The 25,413-nt window shown below is 35.7% G+C and overlaps 1 protein-coding gene across 3 annotated transcripts in view; it reads right to left on the reverse strand.

The window, feature by feature from the left end:
* Positions 1-25,413, reverse strand: part of PTPN4 (protein tyrosine phosphatase non-receptor type 4) — a 117,682-nt gene that overhangs the window by 32,349 nt on the left and 59,920 nt on the right. For 2 of the 3 annotated variants that reach the window (XR_006164509.1, XM_042783773.1), the window contains exons 8-14: positions 25,175-25,295; positions 23,951-24,038; positions 23,137-23,178; positions 22,670-22,758; positions 16,587-16,650; positions 10,304-10,476; positions 6,265-6,333 (exon numbers count right to left, since the gene is read on the reverse strand). Coding sequence is in view for 2 of the 3 variants with exons in the window: in XM_042783773.1 (XP_042639707.1) it covers positions 6,265-6,333; positions 10,304-10,476; positions 16,587-16,650; positions 22,670-22,758; positions 23,137-23,178; positions 23,951-24,038; positions 25,175-25,295 (646 nt within the window). In the remaining variant the exon portion in view is untranslated. The remainder of the gene's footprint in view (positions 1-6,264; positions 6,334-10,303; positions 10,477-16,586; positions 16,651-22,669; positions 22,759-23,136; positions 23,179-23,950; positions 24,039-25,174; positions 25,296-25,413) is intronic. The other variant, XM_042783774.1, reaches the window with a different exon arrangement.

Consider the following 25,413-nt stretch of genomic DNA (forward strand, 5'->3'; position numbering starts at 1 on the left):
CTACTCATTGCCCTTTCTCACTCTTGAGGAAACTTTCTTCTCATTCTCCAGTCATCCCAGGATACTTACAATCCCCTTCTGCTGTTTCTTTCACCTATTTCTTAAGCACAAATGAGACCATACTTGCAATCTCTCATGAAATACTATATTTTCCTTTTATACTGGAAATCATCAAATGAATCATCCAAGAATTGTGGTTGCTTTTTTGTTAGCATCACATTTGATGGTTCAGTCATCCTGCGACTAAACATACCCAGACTTTTGCTGGTTGTTGTTTTCAAATGAAAATTCTTTAGCCAACAACAAAAATTCTTTTAAACAGTCCTGTGTACCAGGTTTTTACTTTACTACTCTGATGGTACTATGTAGTTCAAATCTCTCGTCTATCATTACCCAATCCTCTCTTGTTCCAGTGATACCTCAATTTCATCAGTCTTTTGTGCCATGATAATTTCATTCCCATTTATATTCTATCACTATGATCTACTCTCCAGTTTTGCACAATGGGGTGAACAACATTGTATTGTCTCAGCATAACTCCTTCATTTCTTTCCCCAGCTCCATACACCCATATCACAAAATAACTTCTGCCTTTGCTGTCCTTGGGACACACAGTAACTGTTCTTTTTATCTACATCATTATTAATTTACTGATTTACTGCAAGTGCAGGTCCAGAAAGAAGGAACTTTGAGAAATTAAGGAACTACCCACACACATATTACATCCTTCTGAAAATGAGAACCATAGTTACAAATACATTTTTGCTTCTCACTGAACTTAAAACTCAATGCAAGCCACCACCTTAAGCAGACTGTCCTCAATATTATGAAACAAGTCTGTAACAATAAACCACCAAGTGTCATACTGGATAATCTATCTTCACATGCAGAAAAACAGAAGTCATATTGAGGTCGACAGTGTTTGTTCAATACTAGAGGAGTGGTGATCTGTGTGCGGAGGGTTTATTTTTCTTTTTACACCCACAAGCAGTTCTGAACATGTATTGCATGCTGCTTTGCTGCTCTAAGACTACCAGAATAACAGCTGACAAATTTCAGACAGTTAAATGAGATGGGCTAATCTAAGTACTACTGTTTTCAGGTCTTACTCCACCTGGGAAAAAAAATCTGATCGTAGATTGATATTTGAAAACAGGGAAAATAGAAATTATTTTGTTCCTGAGGAAAACCACATCCAGTTTCTTAGCATGCTTCATTGCATTTAAGCAGTATTAATTTGATTCAAAAAGTAATTAGCTTGATATCATGTCAATTAAGCCAACATTTCAATTTCTGTAATTAGATGCAAATATAAGTAACACAAACCACTTAGGTATTTTTCTTCACAAACATAGCAAATTTGAGCAGTTCTGAACAGGTAAAATAATAAGGAAACAGCAGAACTGAAATGCATGTCTAATGTTATCCGTTCATTATTCTTTTATTAATCAAAGCTATCATTAGCTAGCCTTTACTGATAGCATGCTTGCAGCCAGCAGATTAGCACCAAGAGCCAGCTCTGCCAAGCGGTGGATTCTACTAACCAAAGAATGGGCTGAAGGAAAAATGCAGAGGAACATAACATAACTAATGCTAAATTAGGTAGATACAGGACTGCAGATTCAGTATTTTCTAACAGACATGTAAAGGCAGCTATTGAACCTTATTTAACTTCAGTGAAAAAGCAACAAGTTAAATATAGGAAAGTTGGTGGGGTTTTTTTGTTGTTGTTGGTTCTTTTTTTTTGGCAACAATAGTGAAAGGGCACTATTGCTGCCTGTATAAAAAAACTTAAATTACAAAGAGAGACACAAAAGTATATAGGGAGGGGGAAAAAGGTTTTTCCAAAAATTACATTGTTGACTGTTTCAAAAAAACCCCCACTGCACTGTATCTGAAGTCACAGTTTGTAACTACATTTTTGGAAACTTCCTCAATCTATGCAACAAATGAACGTAAATCTAAAATAAGAAAAGCATCACCTTCTTCCCTATCAAAAAAAATCCACTGTTAAGAAAACTCACCTTTTACTGTGGATTTGGTCTGATCTTTCAGAAATAATACCTTACTACCATGATAAACAGCTGCTGCATTTATCAGCAAAGGTTCATTTCAATTATTTTATTAACAGCTCTAACCTCAGAGTCCCACCCACTGATGTTTGTTGCCTCCATTTCCTGTCTTTGCAGAAATTTCAAAGAAAAAATTACCACACTGCAGCACCGAACTTCTCAGTGCTGTGACTTTTTGACATTAGTTCTTCTGCCAACACTTCTAAATCTAACAATAAGCTATTTTTCTCTTAACATTTAAGTTATGTTGCAAAATATTACTGCAAATTTCTCCTGTATCATTAATTCCCTACAACATTCAAACGACTTTCTCATGCCAGAGCAGCTGAGGAAATGGGCGAAGTAAGCTATAAAAAACTTTTGAAATGCTTTGATAAACTTTGAAATTCTAAATTCCATATCTGTCTGCTCAGTCTGGATGCTTCTATTGTACCTCAGCGCAGGGCACTGCTAGTGAACAGACTACACTATTTTCAGATTTAATTTTTGGTGTATCTGCAGAGACAGTTCCTAAAAAAGTTAGAATAAATCATATCTGAGTAGGGACAGAGACCAAAAACTTTACCTGTCCCCAAAATCAAGGACAGTCTTACAAGATGCAATACTATGGCAAATACAAAAAAATAAGTAGTTGCCATGAAATTATATAACTCAACCAAAAAAAAAGCATGACAACTTATATTAGCTCAGCTACCATACACAAAAGCTTTCCAAGACAGAATTTGTTTTTCATCCCACACAGCTGAAGTGCTAGGTTCTCACAGGAGCTGGGAAAGAAAGAGGGTATTGTTTGGGAATACAGGTGGGAATCTTAAATCATTTCTGTCCCCGTAAGAAATATAACCTGGAGCCACAACCTTGCTTTGTATTTTGACAAGGAATACACAGAATGTGTTTCTGAGCAATACTGGCAATCACTGCTTCAGATCAAGAGACTGAAACTATGCACAAATTTGCAGATACACCACAAATGACACATGCAATTTAAAGCAACTGAGGAATTATTTAATTAACCTGAATAAATGCATGGTTGAAGCAAGACTGGCTTTCTGGAAACAGAGATTGCAACAGTGATAGAAGTTTGCAAATACAAATGACAGATATGCACTCACTATTATACAATGCGCATAAACCACCTTCTCTCAGCCCCAGTACACATGACCAGAACTGAACAGAATTAGACTATTTTGCAAGGACTTTAAGAGACAACACTGCTCTTCACGAAGTCTCTCAAAATTCATGACTTGATCAAACATTTTTCACTTTTATTATGCTCCTGGGAAATCTTAGGGATTTTCTTGGGTTGTAAATATCCTGCAACAAACGAGGCCAAGAGAATAGCTGTAATGAAGATGAAAAAAAAACCAAAATAAAATCTGAAGAACTGCAGCAACAGTCTTCTAAATGTTGAATTTAGTGCTGCATGAAGTTTAAGAAAAAAGCATCTACAAAATGTTATCAAATGTATTAGACTCCTTCACAGTAACAGATTCCATTTTTTAGAATTAATTTAAATGGCTTTATTATTTGGAAAAAAACCCTAAAATCTATTAATACCACTTCAGCTACTTCTGAATTAAAATCTTGAGGACAAACAGCTAAACTTGCTAACTGTAGGTTATAACTCCTGGTTGTTAAGAAATTTCGTTTCCATGCCTTGTGCTCTATATTTATGTTCCACTCAGTGTACAAAGGCAAGATGACCATTACTTGTGGAAATCACCATTTCCCTACTTAGAAAAAAGCAGATCACTCAAATAACATCTCAATGTAACTATCGGTGTTACCTTCTTACAATGATCCAAAAGTTTGCTTTGACAGCATTAGCTCAAATAAGGCAGCTTCTAGTTAGATACTGATAAGAAAACTGACTGTAAATATGGATAGCTTTAGAAAAAAAACAACCTGAAAACATTTTTGTTTTATATATATTTTTAGCTGATCTTGAATATATCCCCTGATGTAGTAACAATAAAAGCAACAGTAATTACTTAAAATTTTTAATGTGTCCATTTAATTCTGAAGACAGAGCTGACTGTAATGCTAGCACACTCCTGGTTTCACAGTAAAAGGGAACCAATACCTAGCAGAACTTTCAAAAGCAACCAAAACAAGCCTACTGCTTGACAACTTAAAAGGTTGTTTAACAACACAATGACTTTGAGAAAGACACACTGAGAAGAGAAAGGCAGGTTCCAGGAAGAAAAACCACATTATACCTGGAAAACCTTAAAAAGCAAAATTTATCCTCTGTATGAATACAAAAGGGTTAGTACCTACTTAGCTTTTCAGCTTGAAATATAAATGTTTAGAAGACAAAGAATTAAAGATAATGTTCTTTGATTAAGCTTCCTGAACCACATGGTGTTCTAGAAATGTCTTATATTTCAAGCTTTTTCACCCTTGAAATTAGTGGAAGACCTAAAAATTGAAAATGCATTAATTGCACACTGTGATGGTGAGGATGGAGGAAGAAACAGATGAACTATTACAAGACTTTCGAGGTGTATCTGTTACAATACGACATTAATTTCAGTTCACTGACGTATGTGTTTATGCCTCAGACATTTATCAGTCATCAATATCACTAAACAACTCAAAAGGCGAGGATGAATGCTATACTGATTAATTTAAAAGCAAGAGCAGAAGATAAAATTACTGAGGACAGAAAGGCCAAGTATGTTATTAATTAAAAAGAAGCCCAAAAGACTTGAGAAAGCATCACAGCAGTTCTAGCCATGGCTTTCAATTTTATCCAGAATATATCAAACACAAAACACAAGTGACCCCTGCACCACTTGTTCAGTTTTGACACAAAGGGAAGAGTGCCATCTACTGAATAAGAGTTTCTAAAACAATTAATATACTCCTCAAAACCACGTATCAGCTCTCCTCCATCCTACTTACTCATGGGGAATTGCCAAGTTCAGAGTGCAACAAGAAAAACAGTTTTTAACTAATTCATAACTGTCATTTAAATAAATAAAACTCATTTGTCACAGAGCTGAGTCTTCTGAGTACTAAAAAAGTTGAACCAAGTAAAAATCTAACCAGACTCTCAAAGGAAATTAAATAGAGTAGAAAAATAATTCTTCAGCACAAAGCAAATTGGTCTTATAAAATCTACCTGTTGAACAAACATGTTCCAGCACTTCTATTCCCAAATCCTTCTAATATGGAGCTGGGTATCTACGGCGTGCTCAGCTAAAAACCTCAATATTTCATAAGGAAAAAAAAGAGGTGGGGGCAAGAAATCAATGCAGAATTGACCAATGCTCTGAAAAACAGTGTTTGCAGGTACTTGAGAAAGGTCGCTGGGCTTGTTACTAGAAGTCTGTGAGCATAAATTTGAACTCCAGAGTTCCTTCAGGGGTAACTACACTAAAAAACATTCCCCATCTCAGTAAAAGTATAAGCATAAAAAAAGCATGGAGCATGCTCCCTCCCTGTAAGGATTCTTTCTGTTAATGATCAGAGCAGACTGCCAAATAGATGCAGCAGCAGTTTTACTTTTGAATACTGTATCATAACTTCTGAATTAAGAATTAACTCTGTGTTTTGACTGTTTTCTTGTAATCACTAAAGCCCTCTGGAGTCTGAAACACAATTAAGTAATAGATTCTATGATTAGTCAACTACTCTGTGACAGAGTATCTTCAGCAGCAGCTTACGCCCAGTCACATCTTCATAATAAAATACCTCAGTGGTACTATAGTGATAAAGCTGTTCTCACTGAGGAAGACACTCTCAGTCCCTAATTCTAAAGGAAATATGTGTACCGTTTTAGGTTGTAACGGGGACAAAACATACGTATCAGCTCAATATTTTAACGGAATAATTAGAGACACCATTCTTTGCAATAAAGACAGCACAATGAGGGCTACTACATGTAACAAAGTAAACAGATTGAAGGCTAGTCTGAATTTTGAAAATATATAAAGGAGGAAATATTAAAGAATACCCTTATTAACTTTTCCACCATAAGATTCTCCCCCATTTCTGGCTGCCCCAAAGAGACATCCTCCCATATCAAAATTAAACTCCTTAATACGGTTAAGTCAAGCCACCAGCAACAGGCAAGAACAGTTGTTCTTTATTTTACATTTTTGCAAACAGAAAACAATGACTCCATAACATCTAAAAAGATCTAAACAGAAGACTTACTGATCTTGTAGAAATCTAAATTGCTTACCTTGCAAATACCCTGTCTTTGTTTGCTCTTTCTTTACCATACTGCACAGATTGGACCTCTGTTCTCCCACTGGAAAACAAAAGAAAACAAAACCACTAAATGCAACAAACCTAGGATAACAATTTCTTGCTTAAAACTGAACCATCTCAAAAATACCTCCTAAATTCTATTTTCTGTCATGCTCAAGCAATTGTGCTAGCTTCAGTACAGTGTAACTTTAGAAAGCATCTGGTAGAAGTGTAGGTCTTCTTTCCCATTACAGTCTAACTGTAACAAAGACCAATTCATTTTAGGCATAACAAAGCTTTCTCTTCCTTCTTATTATTCAAAGCGATAAGAAAGTTCTTTTTGGATCTTTGGATAACGCTTAACACTCTAATCTTTCCTGTTATAGCCACAAGCAAAAGTTACAGCATCTCCTCCGTACTCCTAAACTATTCCCTGAATTGCTAATAACTTAGTCAGTGCTTAGTTCAGCAATATATCATGAAGATATTAGATAAGCACATCAGAATTGTATTCTACGCAACTTGTCAAAACCAAGATTAGATCTTGGAACTTGATGACTTTTCATATAAGACCAGATGTCTTCTGTCAAATCACATATCCCTTATAATATTTCTTAATTTCTGTTTTAGAAAAAAATACAAATTATTTTGGAGTGTCTATAAGCAGTTAAGAATTGGTGGAAAGATAACCAGCAAAACTCTTGCAGCCACTTCCCCATTTATAACTTCAGAACAAGGCACAGAGTCAGACGATACGTGTCCTAAAAGGATAGTGATACTTAAAACTCTGCTCTTCTCTGTTCCTTACAGGGACATTTACACTATGAAAATGGAGAATAATTAGTTATTTTCACATACATATTACAGAACTACTGGATGCATGAAGGCTGGAAAAATGGGCCAACTAGAATCTCAGGAAATTCAGTGAAGGGAGATGCAAAGATCTGCACCTGGGGAGGAACAATCCCATGCACAGGCTGAGGGCCAAGTGGCTGGAAAGCAGGTTTGCTCAGCACAGGCGAGATCACATTGGGAGTGCTGTGCTGAGTGCCAGGGTCCCCCCAGTCAAGAAAAGGGCCACAAAGACAAGGGCCCAGAGCATCCGATATATGAGGAGAGGCTGAGAGAGATGGGACTGTTCAGCCTCAGGGGGGTGAAATAAGTATAAATGCCTGAAGGGGGAAAGTAAAAAAACCAGCCAGACTCATCTCAAGGGAGCACAGAGACAAGACAAGAGGCAATGGGCACAAACTGAAATATGAGATAACCTACTTAAACAGAAGGAGGGGAAAACCACCACCACGAAGAAACACTAAAGATGACTTTTTTTTTTTTTTTTTTACTGTGGTCAAATACTGGATCAGGTTCCTCAGAGATGGTGCAGAGTCTCCATCGAGTCTCCATCCTTGGAGACATTCAAAACCTGGCTGGCTGGGCACAGTCCTAGGCAACCTGCTTACAGTGGACCCTGTCTGAACAATGCATTGGACTAGACAGTGTCCAGAGCTGCCATCCAACCTCTGTCATGCTGTGATTCTAAGAAATCTCTCTTTTCAAACCTGCTGCCTGCTAACTTCCTGGAGTTACGCATTTTCAACTCTGACAAGCAGTAAACCGTCTATGTTTTCCTCTATTCCTTTCCAATAACTCTAACATTGTACTTCACTTTCTCTAACTGCTACTAATAACTGAGTTAATGTTTTCAGGAAACCACAAAGCTCCAAGACAGTAATAGCGTATTTATAAAGGGTGCTTCTCCTCTTTTCTCTCCCTGTGTAGATTACTGTTCATTTTTGGACACTGAACTTGATCTACCATTTTATTGCCTACTCACCCCTCACTGCAACATACCACTGAAACTTTCTACAGTCAACTTCAGCTTTCATTACAAAAACCTCTTTCACTTCAGTGATAACTTCCCTTCGTTGCAAAGAAGGGACCTATCTGGTAAAACACTTGCTAATATACAATAAAACTCTTAATGTCCTGGCACTTTAACTTCTTTGTTGAGTATTTGTTCAGGAATAATATTAGAACCACTTTGAAAATGCAAGGACAGTGTACAGAAGTCAGATTTTCTCATCAGTAGTCTTGATCCCTCCTGGAAGTTTTTTTTTTTTAATTAAACTAGCAAACAAAGAAACAAACTTGCTTTAAAATTTGCTGCATTAGAATCTCTAAATTCAACGGAAATAATAGATTATATAACACATTCAGTAGTTCAACTATCTAGTTATCTCTGATTTCTTTCAGAACTGGAGATAATTCTGTCTAGCCCTGGAAGTTCAGTATTTTATTAGTTTGTTTTAATCACAGAAACATTGGCTAGTAGTCTCTAGTCCAATCTCCTGCTAACACTGGGTCATGTCTGACCATGGCTTTGTCTAGCCAAGTTTTGAAAGCCTCCAAAAATAGAGATCCCACAACCTCTCTTGATAACTTGTTCCAGAAATTCACTATCCTCCTAAAAAAAAAAAAAAAAACCACCCAAAACAAAACACAAAAACACCAAAAAACCCAACAAACCCAAAAATTCTTCCCTCTTCCAAATGTCCAGCTATAATCTTCAAGGTGAAACTTGTGGCTGTTGCCCCTTGTTCTACCATCTGCCATCATTTGGCTCCATTAATTCTGACATGGTTCCATCATTTCTGACACGGCCCTCAAAGTAGTTTTATGCTTGCTACTAAATCCCCCCTTAGTTTCCTCTTCACCAGATTAAATAAACCCAGTGTCCTTAACCTGTCCTTGTGTGCCGTGTTACTATTATTATGCTGTCTCTAAACAATCTCTCAGACTACTTGCAGAAATTCTAGCCTTTTGGCTGCTTCATTAACTTTAACGACCTTCTTCGTTTTTATGCAGTTTTCCTTTTCATCTGACATTAACAGAAATTGAATGTCATCATCAAAGAACTATTCTGTAATAGTAACCACAATGATTCGAATTCAAAATCTTTACAGAAATGAAAAACCTCCCCCCAATTCACTAGAGCAACATTGAAGCAAGTCTCAAACACTGTTCAGGATCACAGAGTTCTTTCTCAAATGGGTGCTGTGAATTTTGGTCAAAAAAAAAGACGGTATAAAAATTTAGCCACTGAATTACTTTCCTCTTTATACATTTATGCAATTCACAAGTGTAAAAGAAATAGTCTGTTATTGTGTTTTTCAAGCTTTTCATCATCTCCTGTTGTGTACGTCACAGACACTGTTGCCATTCTAGATGGATGATTAGTAGTAGCTCCATTATTCTCTACTTCAGGCACAATTTAAACCACTGGTATTCTGCATTACTTGCACAGACAGTTAACTCAGTTACTGAATTGAGGTTTTTTTTATTTTTTATTTTTTATAAAAAGCATAAAACACTAAAAATCAACACCACACAATCCTCTGTTAGAATAGAAATTATACTTGGGGATTATAGTTATTCCACAGTCATTCTTTGCACCTCCAAGCTTTTTGCCTATTAGGTTCATCCTTAAAAGTTATGAACTTAATTCCATCCACATTTTCTAAGCTTCTGTTTTGGTGCAGAACACGTATGTCTTTTATCTTCATCTTGTTCCTATTTGTATGCATCTAGCTAAAGTGGGCTTCACTTGTAGAATTTTCTTTTCATTGATTTCTATTTGATCTTTATTTAGGTCTGTTTTGCTGCTGTTGCTACACACGATATCTGAGATCCATCAGTTTTCAAAAACACCAGGTCAAAGACTTTGAAATTTAGACAACATTTTAAAGATACACATAACCCAACAGGTAAACAGGCAAAGAAATGCAGCCTGTGAGACAATCTCAGACTACAGGCTCAATAATAACCACTAATAATAGAGTAATTGTATTTTCAAGCTATTCTAAAAAATTACTGACAACTTTTGAAACAAAGGTTAACAGGGGAGGGAAATAGGTGTAGGATTCAAAAGCTACTTGAATTATGGCATCTTTTGATATAGATTCTAAGAAATTCCCCATGTTTATTGATGAGTTGCCTGTTTTCTTGCCCATATATTTCAAATCAGCACTTACCAGTACCGGAACTTGGAACCCAAAGTGAAATAATGTGCAAAAAAGTTCTTCTGAGGGGGGAGTGGTCTGTCCAAACGGAAGAACGTGTGATGTTCAACACAAGCTTTCCACAAATTCTTACAAGCTCGGTAATTCACCATATTGAATCCCAGTAACGTTTCTCTAGATTCATGCTAAAAATGAGAAAAAATTATTTCATATAAAAATTATTTCCAGTTACTTTTGAAATTAAGATACTGTTAGCTTTGGGGTTGTTTCATTTGGTTTTTTAAATTACACTTTTTGAAGTGGTTCTCTGATTTTTACATTAACTGTATGTACTATAAACACTGTAAAAATACCTCTACATTTTCTTTAAAGGTATTTTTTTCTTTTTTTTTTTTTTTTGCTAATGAGCATGCTCAAAGGTTAAAAGTCTGTTTAGTGATACTGCAACAGGTTTAGATGGGAATAAATGATCTCAAAAGGTAGGACTCTAAAAAATTTCTGTGATTCAAAAACTTAAAGGCAACATGCCTCCCTGTTTCAAGATTACTACCGTTAAAACAAGGAATTGTCATGCACACGTGCCAATTAGAGACTGGCAACAGGTATTGATCTCATGGGCAACTGATGTGCCTACTTCTAAATAATTAATTAGGTTCCTGGTTAAGAAAAAAGCAAAATGGCAAAGCAAGCTAAGGTATTCTGCCTGTTGAGGGAGCCTGATTACAACCTTTGTAGGTCAGTAAACATCAGCAGCACTCCTTTCTCTCTTCACAGTACTACATCCTCCACAACATTTAGCACACCTTAACTGTTTTCATTTAGCAGCAGAGTCCTTTCTTAAGTTAAGCTTTTGCTGGGCTGAGATACAGGGCTTAGACCTTCAACTCTTCTCCCAGTGCTGTATTTGGGAAGTCTTCATGACTAACAGCCAAGAACAACACTGAACTTTCAGCCACATGGTGAATTTTGGGTAAAGAATAAAATGGATTTAAAAAGTAAACAGAAAATTCAAAGTACCTACTGGTGAAATTCAAGAAATTATATGCAAGAAACTAAAACCTGATATTTTACTTGAATTCACAAAAAATTACTTGTATCTCTTTTCTTAATTTCAAAGTATTACAACTGTTCCCTATATTTTCTAGACATGTTAACATAAGTACTTAAAAAATTAAGTCACAAACAAAGTAACAGAAATTAAGTCCATTGCCTATTCAGTTAAAAAAGGCTTTATCAACAACAGAAATGCACAATAATATAAGCAAGATACATTACTATTCTGCAAGAGAGAAACTATGTAAAATTATGGACTGCCTCATCTGGATCCAGTGAAGGACACAACAGCTAAGATTTTAGAATCCAACAAAAAGTTCTCATGATGTAGCATATTTTAATGCTCTGTCAGCCTTTTACACTGTTGGAAAAGAGAATTTGATAAGTTATATGAGCTGAGATCACGCATTTTCACGTCACTCAAAGCATTATAATTATGGGATGGGGGGGGGGGGGACACGACAATGACACAAAAAAATATCCTGCTGTTTCCCCTAGTTTGCATTCCAGAGAATGAGCTGATCTGATTCTCATACCACAATCTGATCACTAGATCAGGCATGAAGCATGGAGGAGGAGCTGGTATCGAACGATGAGAAGGAGCTGCGGCTAGATCAGCTTAATTGTAATGCAAAACAGCACTTTCACAGGAACTTGGTGTGTTAGAGCTTTAAAGGTACCTTAACAATAGTTCTATTCATAGCTTTTAAGGCTTTCATTGCAGCGCAGAGAGAACTGATTCTCAAACTTCATCTCAATTACAGTTAGGAATCAATCTTTAAGGTAAAGCAGAGTATACAATATTGGCTCCTAAGTGCACCCATCCTCTTCCTATCCATCCTTGCAGGTTCTCTAATATCCAAATGCAAGTTGGGCACTTGAATTTCATCTTTGCTGATGATTCTGGGATGCAAAGCCCTAGTTCTACTGCTGTCTGGTAGCTGGATTTAGAATAAGATTGCCCCTGTTTTCCCTGAAAACAGTAGGCTTGAATCAACGTGGGCTCAGCATAAGACTCCAAGGCAACATTTATAATGTCCATGATATTTCAGCCCCAAATCGCATGAAATAACTGGTGGGTTATACTGCAACCTATGAGAATGTTTTTAGCACAAGGCTCCAGGAAAATGTTGAATGCTCTATGTTATAACAATGACATACAGGTATTTCAGGGTTTTATGTCTGCTGCAACAGAGCTAGAAGATTATCTCAGGAAGTCACAGCTGGATTCTGATCTGAAATTACTATCTTACTAGTTGCGTCCATGACAGAATCCAAGAAACACTGGAGGGATAGCACAAAGTAAAGTCTATGTCATGTTTGTGGCTCCTTTTATTGAAAGGGAAAAAACAAACAAACAAAAAAGCAGAATTGGTTATTGGTGCTCCTCTCACATACAACAGCTCAGCCCTTGAACATTCACCTTGGGTGGGGACATTTTTCCAAACCCACCTTTGCCTGATTTGAAACAGGGACTTCAGAGCAGATCTCTCCCTGCTCAGGAGAAACTAGGTTGAAAAACATATTCCCTAGTGGGTCTCTTTCACTTTGCCAAAACAAAGAAAAGTCCCAGAACAAAGCAAGAATTCTCTACCCCCATCACAGAGATGAAAAGACTTGCACTATATAAGCAGCAGATGCTCCAGAGATTTAAGGTATTCCACACTTAGTGGACAAAAGTCCTGTGGAAGCTTAAATGCCATACAGATTGTGCCAACAGTATCTGTTCTTCATGCAAAAATCCAATGGCAGAAACTTCAATAGGATTAGGCAACAATTGGCATCTAATGAATGCCAGTGTTACTTAAAATCAAGTACATACTTGGTCAGATAAGCCCCTATATCACTTTGTGATTCCAGCCCAAGTTTTTTCAGAAAATCAGTAATAAGAAAAAAATTCAAAGCACAAACTTCAGATATATAATCTATAATTAAAAGGGGGGAAAAAAAAAAAAAAAAAAAAAAAGGGCATTTTGGCCACTCTCTGAAGTCAGGTCTAGGCCCCAGACAAAACCTATGATACTGTTTTGTTACAGATTCAATACATTTTTGGTCATCTGGGCTCTAAGAGAGCAAAGGAACATGTGAACAGCTTATTTGGCTCTCAAAGAAGCAAGACCACTAAAGTATGCTGGACAGCATTAAGGGTTTGATGATGACTATTGATTTTACAACAGCCAAGACTTCAACTAACTAAAACCAGAGAAGCTGAGGGAAGTATCTAGAAAAATGAAACTACTAACTTATTCTCAAATGGCCTCGAAGCACGTAAGGGAAGCAGCATATGGAACAGGCAGAATAAACAAAAATACAGTGAAAAAAACCTGCTATTGAAGTTATGGCTCAGGGGGCTTTAATGTCAGATGAAGTAGTCATACAATACTACATTCTTCACCCTTACACACCCAATCATAAAGAAACAATGGAAAGAAAATCTACTCTAGTCAGTGTGCACTGCAACTATGTAATTGTCAAAATACAAAACCAGCTTCCATTCAAGATTATATTACGCTACCAGTGGAAAAGGACTTTGACATTAAACTGCTTCATCTGACTTCCTTTAAGTGATTTATTTAAACACAGATATAATCTATTAAAAGTAGGCAAATAATTCTTTACTTATGTTGATGCCTCTAAGCAATGCCAAGTCAGGGAATAAATTTAATAGGTGATTAAAAGATAAAGCACTTGCACTTTTAAGGACAGTTGCAATTAAAAGCTCTCAACACTCATTAGCAGTATTTGAAAAATACCTGTCTAGGACTACTTAGAAGCGTATGTAGCCCAGTTTGGAAAAAATAAAAACTTGAAAATTCCTCTCCCAAGTCCACTAATTTAATATCCTATAGCATCTCAGCTTTGCATCCGAAAAAAATGTTCAGCTGTACAACGTTTTGTATTTACACACAACTTTGAAACACATCACCAGCATATCGTGAATGTATTTTCACTGCCATATCATAAATCGGTGCTTTTAAACATACACTCAAAGCACTAGACCAGGGATATTTTACATACCAAATGTGCAATCACTGAGTCACTTCACCTAGTTTCTGCTGCCTAAAAAGAGCCATTTAGGTTCCTTTTATTGTTGATGGGAGTGAAAGCAAAAGTAAGCATGTACCACCAGAGAGCAACTTAATCCATCCTAAAACCTACTTCCAACTCATGCAAGATCTTTCACCCTTTGCATGTGTCTAGTTATTAAAGCTGAAGTCTAATGATTAGCTTTGGTTCGCTAATTATCATGAAATAGAAAATATGTTCTTTTAAACTAATTGAAGATGAATACAGGTGAGATAAATCTTTTCCTACAAGTCTACTCAGGGAAAGTAACTCTAGAAACAACAATTTTAACATTAGGTTTGATTAAAAAATTAGTTTAAGTATGCCTTCTTTGGAAGCCAAATTTGAGCTTTGATCTTAAGTTATTCATGACTTGGAATGAATGAAAATTAAGTTCTTGCCATCAGTTTTCATCTGATACATAAGAATTTAAGGAAAAACAGTAAGAGGCTTTTTAATTTGTTGGCTTGGATGTCTCACAAGAGAAATTACATTAGTTACATATACTAAATTTTGGTGCAAGTAACAATATCCAGAGTATTAAAAAGCATCAGGAAAAAACAAGATGAGAAAGCTACCTTTATATTACCTTCAATTATATGCATATTTTTTTTCTGCAGAAAATAGAGGAAACATTCAAGTATAGTACCCAACCCAATTTTCTATCTAGGTTTCTCAGTGTTCAAGGTCCTGAATTCTGTTACTACAGACTTTTCCTCAAGGTCTGATTTAGAAAACAACTGCAGTTTATAATTTCTGCATTCCAAATAAAAACCTAAATTCTCATCTGTCAAGCCTGCCAAAACCAGGACATCATCTCAGATCTAAATACAACATACCTGCAACTGTAATAGAAGTTACACACACTGGTATCAAGACAAAGTTTGACCTCTGCTGGGCTGTCAGATCAGTCTGCCTTTGAGAACTAGCCTATAGCTCCTGAAGAGTATTAAGAAATACTTGTGTCACCACAACAAAATATTCCCTCCCAATCCTTTTTGTTATATCATTACCATTTTTCTGCTCACATTGCATGATCACTAACAGATACTCTCGTTTATTTCATGTGATAACCAAAGTGAAATTCTTTCTACACTTAATTACTCCAAAATCCTCTAACTCCCGATATCCTACTTCTGAACTGATAGTTACTCATGCTGCTCCAAGCACATGGGTTAAACTTCTGCCAACTAATACACAACGAAGTGTCTGCATGTGGTCAGGTAGTTCTGTTTGTGAAAACTGCAAACTCCTGGGCCTCATTTTAAAGGCATATGCTTTTCAGATACACAGTTTGATACCTGTTTTCAGTATGAGCACTACTCACCAGTCATTGGCCTGACCTAATAGGTGCTTCCTCCTAATATTTTTCATGTTTTACCATAATGTCTCTAGATCTGGAATAATCCTATCATACTTAGGATATATTTTGTCCTAGAATCCATCTTTTTTATCTACTTAGTAACTCTGCATTTCAGGCCTTCAACTCCTTTCAGCTGTAAGAACTACACAAAACCTTTTAACTAATTACATGACTTAATCACATAGTCATATTTTTAATTAATTCCTCCATCTTTCCCCAGTGATATGTCTGTAATGGGTTTAGACTAATCTCTTGGAGGCATGGAACAATCCATTTTTGCTGAATTAAATGCACAGTGGTCCTGTGGTGCTTCACAGGGTAGCAAACACACACCACAGACAGTGAAACACACACATTCTTCACAGAAAGCTTCAAGTTTTCCCTAACAAATTTAGAAGTAAACATAAAAAATTACCACATGTAATTTAAAACTGCAAAGACATTTTTATCTCTTATGTTTAAATAAAAGTAGTAAAGTCAACTTGTATTACCAAATCTGAATAATACAAATCAGCATATTTTAATCAAACATTTACTTACAAGCAGATATACAACTGAAGCAGCACAAAGCATTGCCTTTGATTTTAATTTGAAAATTAAAAACTAAACATCTAAAATAAGGCAAATCAAGTGAAAAAAGGTCTTAAAAAGCCCATTTGAAAACTTAAATAGCCATAACATTGGTAAAACTGGACTTTTAATTGCAGATAAAAGCAAGAATCAACTTAAAATCAATGAGTATAATGCAGACATGCAGTATGCAGAAATTTAATTGTTCTCATTTTTTGAGATGAAATTCAAGACAGTACTCACCAATTCTTTCCTAAGTTGAATAAAAAACTGTTTGCACTTAAAAGAAATTTTTACAATCTTCAACCTAAATGAAAAATAAAATCGCAATATTTAAACATTTAGTATACTGAATCATGGTTAAAGGCTTAAATACACTTACTGAAAATATACTTTCTAGAGAGAACAGATTTCATTTAATTTCCATGAAAATTCCATAGACAAAAAAAATAAGACATCGAAGATTATAAAAAATAGCTTGTATAATTTGAAATTTAAGCCACATATTTATGTTATCTATCAAATTCACTTGTTTCCATCCTAAATACAAGGCAGTTATTAATTTAAGTGCCTTTTCCCAGTTTCAAAGGCCAAAAAGCTATTCTATCCCCAGGTCATTCCAACCAGATATTCTCTTTTCTGAGACTGCTTTCAATATCCCTTAGAATATGAAAAAAATACTTTTAACTTCTCTTGATCCCTGAAAGACATTCTTTCTCTGTGTTCTTATATGTCTTCAGATATAACCAGAACTTGTTTTAGTATAATATCTAAGACAAGATATAAGCATAGAAACAAGGACTTCTGATCTTGGTATTTATAGTTAAAAAACAAAAAACAAATCACCACGTTATGAGGAGTAAGAACATTTAAAGTATCAATGATGGAAAAATCAGCCTACAGATCTTTTCGTCTTACAGGTTATCTATAAACATACAAGATGCTGACAGTAATTCCAGACAATTTTGGATGGTCACTGCAATGCCAGTTATACTAAATGGGAAAAGGCAGGGCATGTTTCCATCACAATCTAGCTACACACTCTTTCAAAGAAATGCAGTATTAGGATAGTGTACATCCTTTATTAAATATAGAGCAGTATTATTTTGGTCAAAAATAAAAGCAAGGTTACAATTGTAACAAGAAAAAAACATAGTAACTTTAGTGACTTTGAAATGCAACAACTGGTAAGACACTGCAAACGGTAGAATACTAAATTCAAATGCTATCTCACTCAAAGGAGATTTTGCTGACAATTGTCATGAAACTCAAAGCAAAAGAGAATCTAGATCACACAGCTAACTTGCAGGAAATTACACAGCAAACTCTTCTGGGGTTACAATCAACCTTTTATACAACATGTTTCTAGAAAGCACCCTTACTAATCTGAACTGTCATCTCTGCTGGTCCCTGTACTTCAAGTTATTAGATTGGCTTGGTAAAGCTACAAAATAAAAATAAAAAAAAAAACTCCAAAAAACCTGAAACAAAAAAAAAAAGCCAAAACATGAACAACAACAAGTCAGTGAAGATAGTGCTATAATTTCTGAGATACATTTATTCATGAAGGATATACAGGAACCTCCATAGTGACTGGAATTACTACTTGCATATTAATCACCTTGTTGAATAAAAACCCCTCTAGACCAGGAAGCATAAGAAGCAAAACATTAACAGACACCTATGTTGGATATCTATATTTAGAAATTATCTTCTTAACTAAATCAGAGACATTTTTTTTCCAGGGGATTATTCACAGCAGCAACCTAACTTGGATGTCCTAATTTATTAGCCTTTAAATTATGCTTATTGAAATCTTTTCTCATTTCTTTTTTCTTTCCTAGATTTGTCATTAGTTAAAAAAAAAAAAAAACACCAAACAAAAACAAAACCAAAAAAAGCAGCAGCTATAACTTTGCCCTGTTTTGTTGGGCTTTTTTCAATTCTTAACAAATTGTTACTATTGAACTTATTTTCTCAAGGGTTAGAAACTATAAAGGGGGCTACAACTTATCTATTGAAATGAAACAATGCCACTGGCAATGCAGCAATTTTTCATAGCACCTCCTGTGACAAAAAATTGCTTAAGAATAATTAGGGATGGGTCCTAAATTTGCTGGAGGGGATAGACACTAGATTACAGCAGTCTGACTGTAGAAAAAACAGAAAATAGTTTTATTAGACTGTTTAGGCTGCAGTTGACCAGAAGTATGTTATGATTAATCTTCTAAAATTTTGGGGTACAGGGCAATTAAAAGATCTTCTGTTTAGCATGCCAACAGGAAACCTGAAAATAAATGGAAGTTATTTCATTTACAAAAACATTCTACTACCTTTCACTTTTTCCCCCTCCACTCTTCTGCAAAAAAATTACTGCCTTTGGTGATTTACAGACTCAAGAAGAATGGTAAGGATGAAAGCTATATACACTGTTTTTTAATCTCACCCCATAATTTAGGCAGAGTGAGGTCAGATGCCTAACAAACTCAAAACTATAGCATTAGCCAATAATGTCTAACTCAACCCAGAGGAATCGCCATTCAAGTACAAAGAAATGACTCAGCAAAACTAGATGTCAGCTATTTTTGAAAGATATAGCAGGTAAGAAAGAGTTCATATGCACTGCTAATACCCTGCTAGTCATTAAATAGTCATATCCATACTTGGCCAAAGCAAAAGGCTTGTCTGTCTATGTTTCCTTTCTCTGTCATCAACAGTACCTATCCAAGGAAAAGGGTAAGAGGCAGGCATCAATAGTATTTTCCTGGGATGATTTTCTAGTCTCCAGTCATCTCAGACATCCTAAATCATAAGATGTATCTTTTAAATATTTCTTAATTTAAGAAGTCCTAAACTGAGGACTGTACTCAAATACGTAGGAGTCATCTCATGCTATCAAGCCCTGGTTCTCAATAAGGACTTTACTGCCCCAACCCTTGCTAGGAAGGTGATAAGGCAGGACACAAGCAATCTAGCAAATTTCTCAACCAAGACTTGACACAGGTCCTGAACCAGTCAACCAGGGAAGATACTCTTGGTAGCACAAGTCACTACCAAGATTTAGTAGTCAAAGACAAACTTGGCCTCAGCAGCTGTGAGATGATGAAGCTAAAGATCCTGAGGGAAGTGAGGAGGGATGAGGCAGACTAAACGACCTTGGAGTTCAGGAGAAAAAACTCCAGCTTGCTCAGAGCTCTGATAGGCAAAATCCCTTGGAAGCTGCCATTTGGGGCACAGGAACTGAGTACAGGTGGTCAATCTTAAATGACGATCTTCTCAATCCAGAAGAATCCTCATGTGCTAGAAAACATGCGGGCATAGGAAGAGGCCAACTTGGATGACCTCAGAACTGCTGACAGCTCGAACACAAAAGGAAGTGCACAGGATGTGGAAGCAGGATCAGATGACCAAGTAGGAACACAGAAGTACTCCCTAGGCATTCAGGGATAAAACTAGGAAATCCAAAGTGCAACTGCAGTTGCAGCTGGAAGTGGATGTGAAAGGCAACAAAGCTTTCCCGGGGTACATTGACTGCAAAAGAGAGGCAAAGGAAAGTGTGTATCCACTACTGAACAGGTGAACAAACGAAAGACTGAGCTACTCCATACTCTTCTCCTTTGGTTTTCAAGGGCAAGATCTACTCCCTGGATTTCCAGGTCTCTGTGCCTGGCAGCACAATTCAGGGAAAAGAGGAATTTCCTACAATACAGGAAGATCAAGCCAGGACACACTGGATAAAAGGCGGTCTCCTTTGGTTTGCCTTATACCTGTCTTGTCTTCCTCCTGTTTTGTTTCTCCCAGATGATCATAAAGTTTATAATATGCAATTTAGATATAATATCAAATTAAGAGGGAGAGGGCAAAGACATTTTACTTGATTCTTCTCTGAGCAATACAGCCAAATCTTTATTTCTTCCAACATACATTCATGCCTATTCTCTCACCTGTCTCAAAACTCAGCTCAGGAGTACTAAGCACTCACTGTAGCCATAAAGCACTGGGAAGACACTACACAGCTCCAGTTGCACAGGAGCAAGAGTAAGTGGAAGCAAGAAGGAAAAGTATCAGTACTGGTGTCACTGGAGCAGCTGCATGACTGGATAAAAGAAGGTAAGGTAATAGATCTACTATTGAGCTATATTGTAAGAACTGACATTTCAGATCCTTACTCATAGCAAAAGAAAGCCTATAATAGGACCAAATGGGGTGGTGGTGGTGGTGTTTGTTTTTTTGTGTTTTTTTTTTTTTTTTTGTTGTTGTTGTTGTTTTTTTTTTTTTTAATAGACCAATTATATTGCTACTATAGCCTTCACAGGAAGAAATCAATATCCCTGATGTCAGCTGATATGGTTGAATACAAAGAACAACTGTTTAGGTAATTACACACACACACACAAAAAAAAACAACACACACTAAGAATTTAGATCAGCATCCCTGGCATGCTCACAGAAACCTCTACCTTCCAGTAAGGACATGTAGCTTAATTATGACTTACATTGTATGTACTCAGTAATTTACCGGTGTGTTTTACAGAATCTACTTCCACTATTACTGTTTTCCCCAAAATAACAGCAGTACAAGCAGCCTGAATTAAAACCCTCCTGATTATTATAGCATTGCATTTTATAAAGCAGCTTTAACTCAGAAAAGGCGTTAACACTTCAAAACTCTTACCACATGAAGGATATCTTTCTTAGAACACGTCACTATTAAAAAGGCAGGTCTGACTCATACAGTAGTTCCAGACTTATCATTGCAAAATCCAGCTTTAATTTACCCAGCTAACCATGAAGACTGAAAATTTACATGCTCCATAATTGCTTAAGGCTTACTTTTCTTTGAATACTTAGAGGCAAAATGTTTACTCTGTTCAGTTGTATCGGGCCGTGTATAACATTTATGTCATAGCTTCGGTTTTTCTTTCTCTCTGAAAATCTACCTAAAATTTGACCATTCACACTGTTTTAGCAGATAGTGAACGACAGAATATGTAACATCCTACAAGAAAACTTGAGACTAAGTTTAGCACAGAAAACCAGATTGTCTCAGAAATTCATTGAGTTGCAGGAAAGATCAAGACTGTGATTTACAGCTTTGATTTCTGCAAGGATTCTGATTATAAGTAATGGATCTTACCCTGTGCTAACAGTTAACAACAAAAAACCAAGGACTTCAACTGCCTGTATCAGTTTGAATTCAGAGTAAAGTGCTTCCAGTTTCAACCATGGTAATCAATTTAATCCGTTCATATGAAGATGACAGACCAGCCAAGAACTGTAGAAAAATCCAGTGCTGCATTGCCCAAGAACACACATCAGTAGCAAATAAAAATGCAAAATTGGCAGCAAATGAAAACGCAAAGCTTTTCATCATTTTTCTAGAAGGAACAGCTTTTGTGCCTGGTAAACTGATGTCTAGTTCATATGGCTGACTTCGCCCACTCAGAATGCTGTTATAGCACACTCAACAGCACATGTAATAAGTGAGGTTGTCAAAGTGGATTCCAAGAAGGCAAAGGAAACCAAGGGAAGGTTACTTCTGTGGGAACTAAAAAAAGCATTAGGGAAGGTGACATAACTTGTGTAGACCACTACAGAAGTTGTAGAGCACTTCTACAGAGCACTGTAGAAGTTATAGTGCAGAACAGTATTTCTATTAGATTTTTCCCCTTCTTATATGAGTATGTAAGAACAGGATACCAACGTAAGAATTATAACTACAGTAACATATTTAATGAGGATAACTCCATTTTTACAGAACAGCTTAAAAATTATTGTAGTTAAGAGGAGAAATAAATGACTGTTTTCTGCAATAAATGCACTTTTTTGATCCTTATCATGAAAATGGTTGTCTATGGATGAAAAGATGACAGTATCCTAAGTGCACCATATCTCAGTTATCCTCAAGTGCCATACCTACATTAAATTTAACACACAGAGCGCAATTCAGTTATATGTGACAAAATATATAAGAGCAATCATTTTCCACTTTACTATTTTTAAGTTCAGTTGTCTTTAAAGACTGTGAGCTAGACCGTAAGTAACACAGGTCCCTGCTACATAGTTAATTAACCATAAAGTATGCTTACAAACTCCTGAAGAAAAGGTTTATTAAAATTCATTATAGTTTGCACCACAGTCATTTAACAGTACGGCTTGCAGAACAGGACAAAAGCCCATCATAAAATTACCCATAGCACAGCATGAGGTAAATTCCAACTTGATATGCTACAACTAAGTTTCAGTCTTTTTTAAAGTGCGTGACACTGGCAGTGGTAAAAATATATTTTGAACTACCAAACAAAAACATTAACAGCTGTCCTTACCACTGAAAGGTGTTAATTCGTACTCTGTTTTTAAAAATCAGTATTCCACCTGACATCACTCCAATCATTATTTCATTGTTACTCTGATCCTTGAAAAGAAAAGAAAAGAATTACTGGAAGAACAATATAAATATCTTTGAAACCTCATATATATTCATTCTCGTCTCTCTCTAAATACACAAAATACCGTAGTAAAACAGATCTCAATTAACATGGAAGGAAATGTGTTTTAATAAGACAAGTAAATATTAAATTACTCATTCCTATTTAGGAAATATCCAAATGTTTGCTCAGAGGTCTTTATAAGATACTGCAGAATTTTAATTTCATAAGTTAGATCTTCTGTCTTCCACCAACTTTGAAGAAATACACAATATAGAGTATTCTAGCAGTTTATTACAAATAACAGCACTCAGACTGGCTTGACTTTTGCTACACTAAAAGCAACCACCAACTTAAATTCCCACCTGAAAGGAAATTGCAATCTCAGAACACAGAGAGGAGAGATTCTAAAACAAACAATATTGTAAGCATATTTAAATATAGCACATTTTTCTTGAAATACCTTTGTACTCTAATCAAACACCTCCTATAGATCTTTCAACATGTGTGCAACAACAGTAGGATACAGAAAGCAGTGAAGTGGGTTACAATCCAAATTCTATTGCAAGTTTCTCTAACCTTAGGGAGTAGAACAAGAATATTTAAATAACAGAAGTGTTTTAGTTACTAAAAATAATTATATTCAGAGGCTTTGCAGAAATGGTAGCACTGTACTGACAGGTTAAAACCATTTTAGTCAAGGCCTCAAGCTACTTGCCTTACCAGACAAAACTGACACTATATCAAATTATAGTACCCTCACCTTACATTAGCAGTTCATATTATATAAAGATAATGATTTATAATTTGGTTCTAACTGGAACCAAATTAAGTATTTTTCAAATCTGACAGATCCTTAAATTCAAAAGCACCTTCGGCAAGTGCATTTTTCTTATACACCAGTAGCCAACTGAACTGGTATTCAGGCCAATAAGGCTCAACCTGAACAACACATGTATAACTAAGTCCAAATTTAGGCAAAAGAAACACACTCAGTAGAGGGAAATAGTGACTACTGAAATTGGTAAATCAGTTAGGCACCTAGTAAGATAATATAATTTTATTTTTTTTCTCTCGTAAGCAGCAGCCAGGAAGGCTCACTAAAAATAAATATTTATTTTTCCATAAAGCTCAGAAGAATCCATTTTTACATTACAATACTAGTTCATTCAAACTTACCCTTGCATAGTGCAATTCAACTCCATAAAGTTCTAAGGTACGTGCTGTATTGAGATAATTGAACTCTGCTTCTGCAGGAGACAGCCCTCTGAAAGAAAGAGGCTAAAAATCAAAAACATTCTAACATAACCCCTATTAGGCTCCCTAGTGAGCTCCAACAGAAAAATCTGCATTCATTTTACTACCTCCACCCTGAAATTTGAATTTCCTTTCTCACCATAAACAGATTGTAATCCAAAAATTTTAACAGAAAAAACGTTGTGCTTCCACAGAGACAAAGTCTTGACAAGAGTCTGCAACACAGCTTGCAAATGCACACATTTTACTTCTAAAGCACTGTATCATTTAAATGTCTGTGGATATCTAGAATCTGAAAGTTACTTTTGCAGTCCTGTATTTTGTACTGATAACTGTAATTTCTCTCCAAGGCTCACTGTTAAAGTTTAAATTACCATCAACTCAGTTTAATTTCTTTACCCTACCTAACAGAATTTGCTAAGCCATTGATTGAAATGTAACATAACATTCAGTAGTTTCTAAAGCCAACAACATGCCCCAATTAAGCAAATGTTTTTGTAAACATTCAATTAAATTTAACAAATTATAAGATAACAAAAAGCACTTAAATTCTAAAATACCAAGAAACCATCACAAAAAAAGTCCCACAGTGTTACATATTGAAAAAAAATATTTTCCATTGCTTCATTGCCTTTTCCTCTTTAGTGAAAGGTCACAGACTTGCATACAGGAAAGAGCAGATATTGAAGAAAAGCTCTTTGTTACTTCTAAAGTAACTCTTTTCTATTGGTGAGAGCACCATGAAAACAAAGCTTTTATGCACAGAACATTCTCAAAGACTGAAAAAAACTCTTAAATTATAACCTGCTAAGTTAATTTACTATGTAATACATACAAATACTGTTTTCAGTGTACCTTTAACATGTTCATTTTTTCACTTATTTTCCCTGTCATTCTGTCATATATATATTCTATCTGTGAAGCGTATCAATGGTACTTATTATATAATCTACATTAAATGTACTCTTAAAAAAAACAACAAAAAAAACAAAAACAAAACAAAACAAAAAACAAAAACAAACAAACAAAAAACGAACACCCAAACCAGAAATCTTTAAGACAAAATACTCATTTTTTTACAATAGCACAGCACCAGCAGTCAGGATTTGACAAAGTCAGTCAATATCTTCTGCTGTAAATCCTTACATGTGCTGCTGATGTAATTTTGCTATTTCTTTTTCAAAGTCTTGAGGCTGGCTAGGGATGAAAGAATAGTCTGAGAGGTAGCCTGGTAAGTTTTCTGAATGGTTGTAGTCTCCCAGCTCGGCTAAAATATTAAAAAGAGAGGTTATTGTTTATCACTGATGTACTTGGCATTGTGCAATGCCCCCAAATTCACAAGAGTCTGATCCCACATACTTTATGATCTACAGCAAACAAAAATA

This window comes from Tyto alba, unplaced genomic scaffold, assembly GCF_018691265.1.
Source record: "Tyto alba isolate M040663 unplaced genomic scaffold, T.alba_DEE_v4.0 Super-Scaffold_7, whole genome shotgun sequence".
In the NCBI taxonomy this organism is placed as follows: Eukaryota; Metazoa; Chordata; class Aves; order Strigiformes; family Tytonidae; genus Tyto; species Tyto alba.